General features: G+C 47.6%; 1 protein-coding gene across 2 annotated transcripts in view; it reads left to right on the top strand.

Annotated features, from left to right (window-relative positions):
* The window catches only part of ARID1A (AT-rich interaction domain 1A), a 67,371-nt gene extending 56,382 nt beyond the window's left edge, over positions 1-10,989 (top strand). Inside the window, exons 12-20 of one of the 2 annotated variants that reach the window (XM_074377083.1) lie at positions 1,509-1,716; positions 2,884-3,016; positions 3,192-3,367; positions 3,730-3,880; positions 3,965-4,102; positions 4,185-4,281; positions 4,759-5,650; positions 6,012-6,142; positions 7,910-10,989. In XM_074377083.1, coding sequence (XP_074233184.1) covers positions 1,509-1,716; positions 2,884-3,016; positions 3,192-3,367; positions 3,730-3,880; positions 3,965-4,102; positions 4,185-4,281; positions 4,759-5,650; positions 6,012-6,142; positions 7,910-9,640 — 3,657 coding nt within the window. In that variant the 3' untranslated portion in view covers positions 9,641-10,989. The remainder of the gene's footprint in view (positions 1-1,508; positions 1,717-2,883; positions 3,017-3,191; positions 3,368-3,729; positions 3,881-3,964; positions 4,103-4,184; positions 4,282-4,758; positions 5,651-6,011; positions 6,143-7,909) is intronic. The other variant, XM_074377084.1, reaches the window with a different exon arrangement.
* Positions 10,990-13,160: the final 2,171 nt, after the last annotated feature.

The raw sequence follows: 13,160 nt of genomic DNA, 5'->3' as shown, positions 1-13,160 counted from the left end.
CCTGTAGGGAAAGGGGGTGCATTGGGTTAGGTTTAAAATAGTTTTGATTACGTAGGCTTCTGGATTCACTGGACCTAGGATGAGGTGTAGAAGGAATCCCAAAGCTTGGGTCTGTCTTCCAGTTTGCAAAAGGCTGTTATCCTTTTAGATGCTATGATGTGGTTGGACTCTAAAGACCGTTCAGAGGAGAAAGAGTGCTGTTATAAGTTAGGTTGTGAAGGTGCCAAGAAAGCAGAAGATGAATCGTGAGCTTTTCTGAAGGATTAGTAGGGTTTAGGTAGAGGGAGGGGCCAAGCCAGTTGACTGGCCCAGATGGCATGGAAATAGGAAAGGGTCTGGAATATACCCTACCAATGCTGCCTCCAACCTTCAAGAGTCAGCTCAGATGTTACCTGCTCTAGGAAGTGTTCCTGGTCATCTCCCCTCCATTTAGGTTGTTCCTCTCTTTGCTTCTTCATCACTCTTCTCTCTGGTGTCACAGGTGCCAGATCAGCAGGTATCAAAACATTGAACTCCTTGTGGATTGGGACTGGAAAGCCAGTTTTTCTAGCCCTTGAGAGACAGGCTTACCACATGGTGGATGAATAAACATAAGAATACATGAAGAAGGAGACCTGCCTGGCTAAAGCAGAAAGACTAATTGTGGGGATTGGGGACTGGTCTTGATCAGTGTATTCTGAAGCTGAGGAAAGGAGGCAGAACTATAGGCTGGCAACTGGGAAGGTACAAAAGAAGTCAAGGGGCCTGAAGCATCTCCTGGACAATCAAGACAGCGACTGGTGAGGGAGAGGGGCTTGTAGTTATATGTCACTGAGATGCAGGGAGCAGTGACACAGAATGTCAAATTTGCAAGGAACCCCACACTGAAGAAAAAATCAGATATGAAAACCACCGGTTTGACAAAGTAAGTCAAGTAGGGTGGTCGTTGATAATGCCAAAGGTCTCCATTTTATAAAATGTTAGGTTTTTTTGTTTGTTTGTTTTTTGAGGGGGAGTGGGGAGGTGATTAGGTTTATTTATTTATTTACTTTTTAGAGGAAGTACTGGGGATTGAACCCACATCGTGCATGCTAAGCATGCACTCTACCACTTGAGCTATACCCTCCCCCTTAAGATGTTAGTTTTTATGAGTGCATTTAACATATGATTTTGATTTGATGGTGATCTGCACATCATTTTTCAATAGTACACTTGTGTAAAGCAAAGCCCATACATTCTGAATTCTGTTATCTCTGATTGATAGTGATGTGAAGTTTGCCCCATTTTGAATAAGCACTGTCTGGTAGTTACAGTGATCTGTGGATAAAGCCTGCTGGGGTAGAGGGAAACCATGAATTTAATGTTCGTTGTTGTGGACTATCCACCAAGTGAAGTTAACTTTTGTGGTTAACTGAGAACTGATTTCACAAGATGAATACATAGTAGCCTCATGGGGTATGAAGTTTGGGGTTTGTGGGCAGGAAAACCAGATGGAAGATGCACCCCAAATCTTCTGGTTGTTTGTACAGGTCAACAAGAACAAAAAATGGCGGGAACTTGCGACCAACCTCAATGTCGGCACCTCAAGCAGTGCTGCCAGCTCCTTAAAAAAGCAGTACATCCAGTGTCTCTATGCCTTTGAGTGCAAGATTGAACGGGGAGAAGACCCTCCCCCAGACATCTTTGCAGCTGCTGATTCCAAGAAGTCCCAGCCCAAGATCCAGCCTCCCTCTCCTGGTAAGGATTGGGTGAGCAGTCTCATCAAGGCTTACCCTTCAAGGGTAGCATTCAAGGGTCCAGACTCCTTACTCACCAGTGCCTGCCACCAGGGATGTGTGCCCTGCCCTGTCCTATCTCAGAACTTAACAGGTTTGCAAACTAAAGAGTGGGCAGTGGCAACTCCCTTGGGAAATAGTCTGCAGCAGCCCTTAAGTTTTAATTTTCATTGTGCACCTGGCATCTTGCCAAGTGTTTGTAAACTAGTAAGTGGGAGGGACACCAGCGGAGTAGGGAAATCTGACAAACAGCAAGTGAGGCAGGGCCATCTGGGAGCTTTGGCCCACTGATGTCAGCACCTTAGAATGCAGCTCAGACAAGAGCCCTGAATTCCCCAGGGAGCTGAGATGGTAATGAATGGGAAGGAGGGGGTGGGGAGGGGATATGAATGGAACTCTCTGCTAGGAGTGCCTCTGCCCACCCTCCTTTCTGAGAGGAGGATGGGGCCTGGACAGGCATGGGGAGGGAAGAAGGCCAGAGCTCCTAGAAGGTGGGTGTAAACACACGTGCCCTGGTGTTGACCTCTGAGGGTGTAATGAGTGCCTGAGATGACTCATCAGCTGGGGAGGCCTAAGCAGTGGGATATCTGCTGCTGGGAATGGTAACTAATGGAAATATTAATTACTGGTAGTTCTGTGCTCATCAGTTTAAAGGAACTTTCGAACGTAAGTGGTGATACTGTACTGGATGCTTGAGAATAGGAGTTCCTAGGCTCCTAAAGTGCTCTGCAGGTTTGGGGCAAGATGGAGCCTTCCCAACCAGCATTCCAGGGCCTCTGACTGGGAGCTTGTGTACCAGCTTGTGCACAGGGTTTAACAGGTTAGATATAGGTCCTTGGGGAAGTAAAGAGTAGTCAGAGAAGCTGACATAGACCCAAGGACTCACCAGCATGCTGATGGCCACCATACCATTCCTGTTCTCCAGATATGAAAGCAGCAAGGAGTGCTGGAGCCCTCAAATTGCCTTCTTTATTACCTGGCCTTGCAGATCCCCTGCTGAGGAGGACGATTTAGGTTTAAAGAACCCCAGCTCTAGCCTTAGCAATCTTTTTCAAAGAGATCCTAGGGCATTTGTGTGTTTCTGAGAGAGTTAAGTCCTTTCCTGCTCACCCTACATCTCTCTCCACAGCAGGATCAGGGTCAATGCAGGGGCCACAGACACCTCAGTCAACCAGCAGTTCCATGGCAGAAGGAGGAGACCTGAAGCCACCAACTCCAGCATCCACACCACACAGCCAGATCCCCCCCTTGCCAGGCATGAGGTAAGGCTAGGAGCAGAGGCAGGTGGTTTGGGGGATCCTGAGCAAAAATAAATGTGCTCCTGTGCAGCTCGGGGTGGTTCCTGCTCTGCCTGCCCAGCCAGTGACTCCCAGGAGCCTTGCATTATCAGAGGAATTGCTTTCTTTGGGGTCTAATTGGCTTTTTCTCACTCTTGAGCAGGAGCAATTCCGTCGGGATCCAGGATGCCTTTCCTGATGGAAGTGACCCCACATTCCAGAAGCGGAATTCCATGACTCCAAACCCTGGGTACCAGCCCAGTATGAATACCTCTGACATGATGGGGCGCATGTCCTACGAGCCAAATAAGGATCCTTATGGCACCATGAGGAAAGGTGACCAATTGCTGTTGGCCTTACATCCTTGAGGACAGGGCCAGGGAAATGGGGGGATATCTTGAGAGTGGTTCGAGGTTCTTGTCAAGCCATCCTCTGAGATAAGGCATTTCTGGACCTAACCACCCCTCTTCATCCTCCTTTCATGTCTCCCTCTCCCTGGCCTCACCTTGTCACCCCTTTACAATTATGTGTTCTTTGCTGGTTGGGGCCTCTTTAGATCTCTGTTTCAAACCTGTCAGGAAAACAGTTGGAACAAACTTGAGCTCTGAAGAGGGCCTGGGTCTTTGGGGCAAGCAAGGTATAGGTTGCTAGGCCTGCTGACTGACGAGTTTGCTCACTGCTTTCCCTTTTGCTCTCAGCTCCAGGGAGTGATCCCTTCATGTCCTCAGGGCAGGGCCCCAACGGCGGGATGGGGGACCCCTATAGTCGAGCTGCCGGCCCTGGGCTGGGAAATGTGGCGATGGGACCGCGACAGCACTATCCCTATGGAGGTCCTTATGACAGAGTGAGGTAAGCATGGCCCCAGCTCCTGTCCCACCCTAGCACCCCACAGCTGTCAGGGACTACTCAACCTGCTTCTCCAATTTTGTTTAGGACGGAGCCTGGAATAGGACCCGAGGGAAACATGGGCACTGGAGCCCCACAGCCGAATCTCATGCCTTCCAACCCAGACTCGGGGATGTATTCTCCTAGCCGTTACCCCCAACAGCAGCAGCAGCAGCAGCAGCAACGGTGAGTAAAGCCTGGTCTCAGTGCTGCTGTGTCTCAAGCTTTTCCGCTTACCACCCTAATCCTGTTTCCTTCCTTCCTGCAGACATGATTCCTATGGCAATCAGTTTTCCGCTCAAGGCACCCCTTCTGGCAGCCCCTTCCCCAGCCAGCAGACCACAATGTATCAGCAGCAGCAGCAGGTGAGGAGGGCGGTGGGTGGGCTGACACAGTTTCCTTCTGAGAGCCAATTAGTTAGAAAACTAAGTTGAGAAGTCTAAGAAGCCCGCTTTAGATATTTTGGTGGTGTTCTCCCACTCTAATAGCCAGTTTTGTCTAAGAGTCAAGTCCTCACTCTTCCCTATTTCAAGTCTAGTCCAGTCTCTAGTTCTCCAAAAGGGTTAGAAGCAGGCCTTGTTTTGACTTTTGAACTTCTCCACATTTTTCTGCTTAGAGCATGGGAGAGCGAGAGGGGAATAAAGAATGATTCTTGCTTTCAGAAACAACTTGAAAAGATAATTTGTAAAGGTGACTCCTTTGTTCCCTTGGAGTCTCTGTCCTCTCTTCTAGAGGGTCAGAAGTAAGCCCAGCAAGTGCCTAGTGTAGCCCTCTTGGCAGCTGTGGATCTTGTGTCCCTGAGTGCGGAGTATTAACTTCCCCTGTGCTTGTCCCTGTCTTAGAATTACAAGCGGCCAATGGATGGCACATACGGCCCTCCTGCCAAGCGGCACGAAGGGGAGATGTACAGCGTGCCATACAGCACGGGGCAGGGGCAGCCCCAGCAGCAGCAGTTGCCCCCAGCCCAGCCCCAGCCTGCCAGCCAGCAACAAGCTGCTCAGCCTTCCCCTCAGCAAGATGTGTACAACCAGTATGGCAACGCCTATCCTGCCACTGCCGCCGCTGCTACTGAGCGCCGACCAGCAGGCGGCCCCCAGAACCAGTTTCCATTCCAGTTTGGCCGAGACCGTGTCTCAGCACCCCCTGGCTCCAATGCCCAGCAGAACATGCCACCGCAAATGATGGGCGGCCCCATACAGGCATCGGCTGAGGTTGCTCAGCAGGGCACCATGTGGCAGGGGCGTAATGACATGACCTACAATTATGCCAACAGGCAGAGCACAGGCTCTGCCCCCCAAGGCCCTGCCTATCATGGAGTGAACCGAACAGATGAAATGCTGCACACGGATCAGAGGGCCAACCATGAAGGCCCATGGCCTTCCCATGGCACACGCCAGCCCCCATATGGTCCTTCTGCCCCCGTGCCTCCCATGACAAGGCCCCCTCCATCCAACTACCAGCCCCCACCAAGCATGCAGAATCACATTCCTCAGGTATCCAGCCCTGCTCCCCTGCCCCGGCCAATGGAGAACCGCACCTCTCCTAGCAAGTCTCCATTCCTGCACTCTGGGATGAAGATGCAGAAGGCAGGTCCCCCAGTACCTGCCTCACACATAGCACCTACCCCTGTGCAGCCCCCTATGATTCGGCGGGACATCACCTTCCCACCTGGCTCTGTTGAAGCCACACAGCCTGTGTTGAAGCAGAGGAGGCGGCTCACAATGAAAGACATCGGTAAGGAGGCCTCCCTGACTAGGTTGCTTAATCTGCCCCTTTGCATCTTGTTCATTGTTCTGTCTCCATCCTGGTGTTCTGGATGAGTTAAAATCTGGTCCAGTGTTGACTAAAATAGAGCAAAAAACTTTGGGTAAGGAAGAAATCAGCTGATGTCGGGCTTTACTAAAGGAATCGCCATGCCATGATGTCCAAACAGAGCCTAGAAGCCATGAGGGGCAGATGTGTGTCATCTCCCAGATGGGAACCACCTCCCACCATGTGTTCTTCTTAGAGTAGCCTGACTGATGAGCCAGCTCTGGGGTGGGGAGCTCCAGCCAACCTGGGTTTGGTGGATGGACGACATGGAGGTTTATTTCAGGAACCCCAGAGGCATGGCGGGTAATGATGTCCCTCAAGTCTGGGCTGCTGGCAGAGAGTACGTGGGCATTAGACACCATTAACATCCTGCTGTATGATGACAACAGCATCATGACCTTCAACCTCAGTCAGGTGAGTACAGGTGCCGGGGGAGGATTGAGAGGGCCTGGGATCTTCTTGAAGTCGATGGTGCTAAGTGACACAGGGAATTAAGCCATCCCTAGCCAGCTTGGTCTCTCCATCACTTGCTCTGTGATACCTTCTATGCCAGTACTTTGCCTCTGGACATGGGCCCAGAATACTGAGAACAATAATAATTTGTGTAATTAAGTTAATCAGGATTAACTTGAAAGAGAATTTAGGAGAAACTTTTTGGTATTGGTAAGAAATGCAGATTCTGTTGATGATAGTGAAGACACTGTATTTTCTAGACTACCAAGAAGAACCTGTGGTCTATATTAGTGACCAGAGCAGGTTCTTTATTTTCCCTTTCTTTCTTCATCCACTCTGAACAGAAGAGGTCTTTGTTGATCCCACTTTCCTAAGTTGTAGAGTGGGAGGTGTACAGAGGTGCACTTTGGCCTGAGGGTGGAGGGTGTTAATGATGACCTTGCAGAGATGATTTTCCAGACCCTCTCTCCGCAGGACAAGCACCTTGAATTCTCTCAGCTGGGAAGAGTTTCTTCTGCACCATCCTGCTGTTTCTTTTATCATCCTCAGTACCTACCAACCTGTCTATCAAGGAGTTGAAACTAGGGGGCATTGTTATTAATAGTTACCATTTACTGTGCCCTCACTTTGTACTAGGTCTGTCATAATTTCTTTTGTGTCATCATCACAACAGCCTTCTGAGACAGATGTGGCCACTTAGAGATGAGTAAATAGGCTCAGAGTCTTAACTTTGCCCAGGTTCACACAGCTGTTAGCAGAGTCTTTCTGATTCAGAAGTCTGCCTCCTATGAGAAAGAAAAGGGACAAATATTGACTGAGCAATTTCTGTAAGCCAGGCTCTTGACATACTCCATTTAGATCTCAAAACAACCCTGTAAAGTTTAGGAATTTCCATCATTTTCAATGGAAAGATGGAAAAACTCCAGCTTAGAGAGTTTAAGTTAAACAGATAGTTCCTGGAAAAGTCATAATTCAAACCTAGATCTTTTTAACTCTGTAAAGCCTAATTTTTTCCTTTCTGCTGTACTGTGCAGCTAGAGATTAATCAGACTGGAGGTTAATGTTTTCTTCTAGGGGTAAATGGCCTATCTAGGATCTAAGCTAGAATGTGGGTCTGTCTAGCACCAGCTTGGAACAATGTTTGGAGAACCTAAGCCTCATCCTATTCATTACATTGCATGATGCACAGAGAGAGGTACAGCCTCTTGGAATGTTGGGGAGCTTGGGGAAGAGAGCAGATGAACATCTGTGCACCGTTAATTCCCTCTCTCAGCTCATGTTGGAAGGTGTCATCCCACCATGCCTAGGCTTGGGCTCCACTTGGCAGTGGGATGTAGAGAGTGTCTTAAAAGGGACAGTGACAGTGACCAACGGGTAGGAAACTGGGCCTGGTGAAGAAAAGCAGAAATTTGTTGAGAAAAAGGCTGAGAGATGAGTGGCACTGGTAGGTGAGATGCAGAGTTGTTGGTCAGTGTTTCCATCCTGCAGGTTTGTGTGAAGATAGGTTGGGCAGAAGGAAGAACTTTGTGCTAGGCAGAGGAGAGTTTAAACAACTTGCCTCGTGGAGAGCCTTTGGGAAAGGAGAACTCTGACTCTCTGTGATACAGATGTCTGACTTAGAAGGAAAGTGGGGGAGATTAGATAGATGACCTTGGTAGGTCTCTCAAGTCAAGGATTCTCTTAGCTCACTTTTCTCCCTTAATTTATTTCCTGTTCTTTCTCTTTTAGCTCCCAGGGTTGCTAGAGCTCCTTGTGGAATACTTCCGACGTTGCCTGATTGAGATCTTTGGCATTTTAAAGGAGTACGAGGTGGGTGACCCAGGACAGAGAACACTACTGGACCCTGGGAGATACAGCAAAGTGTCTAGTCCAGCCCCTGTGGAGGAGGAGGAGGAGGAGGAAGACCTTCTAGGTCCTAAACTAGAGGAGGAAGAGGAGGAGGAAGTAATTGAAAATGATGAAGAGATGGCCTTTTCAGGCAAGGACAAGGCAGCCCCAGAGAATAGTGAGGAGAAATTGATTAGTAAGTTTGACAAGCTTCCAGTAAAGATCGTACAGAAAAATGACCCATTTGTGGTGGACTGCTCAGATAAGCTTGGGCGTGTACAGGAGTTTGACAGTGGCCTGCTGCACTGGCGGATTGGTGGGGGGGACACCACTGAGCATATCCAGACCCACTTTGAGAGCAAGACAGAGTTGCTGCCTACCCGGCCTCATGTGCCCTGCCCACCAGTCACCCGGAAGTATGCAGCGGTAGAAGGTACACCAGGGACAGCAGAGCAGGAGGGCCCCCCACCTGATGGCCCTCCAGAAAAACGGATCACAGCCACTATGGATGACATGTTGTCAACCCGGTCTAGCACGTTGACCGAGGAGGGAGCTAAGAGTGTAGAGGCCACCAAGGAAAGCAACAAGTTTCCATTTGGCATCAGCCCAGCACAGAGCCACCGGAACATCAAGATCCTAGAGGATGAACCCCACAGTAAAGATGAGACCCCACTGTGCACCCTTCTGGACTGGCAGGATTCCCTTGCCAAGCGCTGCGTCTGTGTCTCCAATACCATCCGAAGCCTGTCATTTGTACCAGGCAACGACTTTGAGATGTCCAAACACCCGGGGCTGCTGCTGATCCTCGGCAAGCTGATCCTTCTGCACCACAAGCACCCAGAACGGAAGCAGGCACCACTAACTTATGAGAAGGAGGAGGAGCAGGACCAAGGGGTGAGCTGCAACAAAGTGGAGTGGTGGTGGGACTGCTTGGAGATGCTTCGGGAAAACACCTTGGTCACGCTCGCCAACATCTCGGGGCAGTTGGACCTCTCCCCATACCCTGAGAGCATTTGCCTGCCTGTCCTGGACGGACTTCTACACTGGGCAGTCTGCCCTTCAGCTGAAGCCCAGGACCCCTTCTCCACTCTGGGCCCCAACGCCGTCCTCTCCCCCCAGAGACTGGTCTTGGAAACCCTCAGCAAACTCAGCATCCAGGACAACAATGTGGACCTGATTCTGGCCACACCCCCCTTCAGCCGCCTGGAGAAGTTGTATAGCACCATGGTGCGCTTCCTCAGTGACCGAAAGAACCCGGTATGCCGGGAGATGGCCGTAGTACTGCTGGCCAACCTGGCACAGGGTGACAGCCTGGCAGCCCGAGCCATTGCAGTGCAGAAGGGCAGCATCGGCAACCTCCTGGGCTTCCTGGAGGACAGTCTTGCTGCCACACAGTTCCAGCAGAGCCAAGCCAGCCTGCTCCACATGCAGAACCCGCCCTTTGAGCCAACTAGTGTGGACATGATGCGACGGGCTGCCCGTGCACTGCTGGCCCTGGCCAAGGTGGACGAGAACCACTCAGAGTTCACGCTGTACGAGTCACGGCTGTTGGACATCTCGGTATCACCGTTGATGAACTCATTGGTTTCACAAGTCATTTGTGATGTACTGTTTTTGATTGGCCAGTCATGACAGCCGTGGGACACCTCCCTCCCTGTGTGTGTGTGCGTGTGTGGAGAACTTAGAAACTGACTGTTGCCCTTTATTTATGCAAAACCACCTCAGAATCCAGTTTACCCTGTGCTGTCCAGCTTCTCCCTTGGGAAAAAAGTTTCTCCTGTTTCTCTTTCCTCCTCTTCCTCCCCCCTCCCTCCCTCTTACCTTTCTATTCCCTGTCCTCACTTTATCCCCCTCAGGACCCCACCCTATTTGAAAAGACAAAGCTCTGCCTACATAGAAGATTTTTTTATTTTAACCAAAGTTACTGTCGTTTACAGTGAGTTTGGGGAAAAAAAAATAAAATAAAAATGGCTTTCCCGGTCCTTGCATCAACGGGATGCCACATTTCATAACTGTTTTTAATGGTAAAAAAAAAAAAAAAGGAAAAAAATACAAAAAAAAAAACCTGAAGGACAAAAATGGTGACTGCTGAACTGTGTGTGGTTTATTGTTGTACATTCACAATCTTGCAGGAGCCGAGAAGTTCGCAGTTGTGGACAGACCCTGTTCACTGGAGAGGCCTGTGCAGTAGAGTGTAGACCCTTTCATGTACTGTACTGTACACCTGATACTGTAAACATACTGTAATAATAATGTCTCACATGGAAACAAGAGAAAATGCTGGGTCAGCAGCAAGCTGTAGTTTTTAAAAATGTTTTTAGTTAAACGTTGAGGAGAAAAAAAAAAAGGCTTTTCCCCCAAAGTATCATGTGTGAACCTACAACACCCTGACCTCTTTCTCTCCTCCTTGATTGTATGAATAACCCTGAGATCACCTCTTAGAACTGGTTTTAACCTTTAGCTGCAGCGACTGCGCTGCCACGTGTGTATATATATGACGTTGTACATTGCACATACCCTTGGATCCCCACAGTTCGGTCCCTCTCCCAGCTACCCCTTTATAGTATGACGAGTTAACAAGTTGGTGACCTGCACAAAGCGAGACACAGCTATTTAATCTCTTGCCAGACATCGCCCCTCTTGGCGTGATGCTGTACAGGTCTCTGTATAAAGTCCTTGCTGTCTCAGCAGCCAATCAACTTATAGTTTATTTTTTTCTGGGTTTTTGTTTTGTTTTGTTTTCTTTCTAATCGAGGTGTGAAAAAGTTCTAGGTTCAGTTGAAGTTCCTGATGAAGAAACACAATTGAGATTTTTTCAGTGATAAAATCTGCATATTTGTATTTCAAACAATGTAGCTAAAACTTGATGTAAATTCCTCCTTTTTTCCTTTTTTGGCTTAATGAATATCATTTATTCAGTATGAAATCTTTATACTATATGTTCCACGTGTTAAGAATAAATGTACATTAAATCTTGGTAAGACGTTTGTAAGGCTCTTTATTGTTTTCAAACTATTTAAAAGCTTGACCTTTTGGGGATGTTGGGGAACTGGTCCTGTTCTTGCAAATCTCCCTTGACATGCTCTCTCCCTAAATGGTAGCTTCCTGGATCCTGTCATTTCTGCAGTGTATTCCACTTGACTTTCCACAGTATAAGTCTAAATTTAAGAAAACCTCTGAGATGATTTCACCTGCAAGAGGAAGTTCTAGGCATAAAAAGCTTGTTAGGCTCTTGAAATAAAGTGGGTTTAAATAGCCAAAGAAATTGGTGATACTCTAGAAATTGTTGGCAAAGGGAGGGTCTTTTTCTTAGAAATTTTTAAGAGTAAGACAACCATTTATCTGGAGGCAGCCTCCAACTAAACTGTCTATTTCTCCAGACTGGCTCTCTCCCCTGATTCCAGATTAGAGCATCAGCTGCTTCCTTGACATCTTTGCTTGGAAGTTTAGTTTGAACATTCCCAGGCTAAAATGCCCTGTCCTCCTCTAGAAACCCCCTTCTCTGTAGATTTCTCAGTATGGGGCAACTTACTTGTTGCTTTGGCTTGGCCAAAAACATCCTGGACTCCTTTCATTTCTGCATCTAGAAGTGTTATCACTCTTCAAAACATAATCTTCAGTTCAACTACTGCCACTGTAGTTCAAGATGCTTACTTTATCCTATCTTTCTTGAACTCTTGAAATACTCTCCAAATTGGCCTCCCTGCTGCTGCTTTGCCTGGTTGAACCTGTTCTCAACATAGCAACAAGAATGCTCCCTTTAAAACCTAAAATCAAAATCCTTCAGTGCTTTTCACTCGAAGTAAATGTCCAGATCCTTCTAATGAACTGTGAGGCCCTCAGTTATCTTGCTGTTCTCCCCTTTTCTCTCTTCCCCATTGCTCATTCCACCATACAGGACCGTTTCCACCTTGGGACCTTTGCACTTACTGTCCCTTCTGTTCAGAATACTCTTTCACCAGATAATTGCATGGCTCAAGTCCTCATCTCTTTCAGGTTTTTGTTCAAATATCATCTCTGTAAATCTTTCCCTGGCTATCTTATTTAAAATAGCAATCTGCCTTAGATCCCTTATTTCCCCTGCCTTATTTTCCTTTATAGCACTTGTTACCATCTGACTTACTGTATATTGTACTTACCTATTGTCTTCCACTGTAATTAATGTAAGTTCTCTGAGGTCGGGTGTTTATTTTGTTCATCGCTATATCCCTGGCCTACAGCACAGCCAGGCACATAGTAGCCACTGACTAAGCAGTCGTTGGATGAAATGGTAGTTGTTAGCCAGATGCAGTTACTTTTATAAGGCTAATGTTGCAAAATAACTTCTGTTCATCTCCTTCCTTAGTAAACAATGGGAAAACCAGAAGCAGTAACAGAAAATACTATTATTGTGGACACTTAAAAGTGAAACTTGAAATAGCAGCTTTCTATTGAGTACCTACTTGTGTACCTGACACGGTACATCAAACAATCCCACAATAGTCCTGTGCCTGTGAGGTCAGTATTCTGGCTCCCATTTTATAGTTGAGGGAAGCATCTTGTTTGAGGTCACACACAAAGCAAGGCCCCCCTGGCTCCAAAGTCCATGCTCTTCCTAATGCCACACTGCACTTCCTTCCAGGATTGGAGGACAATCAGGAATAATGATCTAGCTGTGGAGCACAGCAGACAAGATTTGTTTCTGTCGTATTTAGCATGAGGTAAAATTGTCCCAAGAACTTCAAGTATTCATCAAACTAATTGTGCTTGTTAATATTTGGGTGAAGGACAGGAATTAATAATTTGTATTTCTCCATTGAGAGAGGGAGAAATAGAAACAACTGTCTAACCTTTGTCAACTAAGATGCATAGCTAGGACTCTTGTGGAAAAAACTACATGGCAAGCTCTTCATATCTATATTTTGGTAATTTTACTAATGGCTATTTTTGCTCTGGGCCTCTTAAGTCTAGAAAGTGCATTTCTGGGCTGTGTGTGGAGCATTACCTAGGAGTTTGGTTTCCTGGGTTCCTTTCATCTGCTCTCCTGCAATGCAGGGGGAGCTTAGCCTGGTCTCCAGTTTATGACTGGAGTTACCACAGGCAGAAAGAACTGCTAGCCACTGAGCTGTGAGTAATTTGCTTTTGAGAAGTAAATAGAACATAGCCAGTAGAG

This window comes from Camelus bactrianus, chromosome 13, assembly GCF_048773025.1.
Source record: "Camelus bactrianus isolate YW-2024 breed Bactrian camel chromosome 13, ASM4877302v1, whole genome shotgun sequence".
Taxonomy (NCBI): Eukaryota; Metazoa; Chordata; class Mammalia; order Artiodactyla; family Camelidae; genus Camelus; species Camelus bactrianus.
This window is presented reverse-complemented; position numbering and strand designations above follow the sequence as displayed.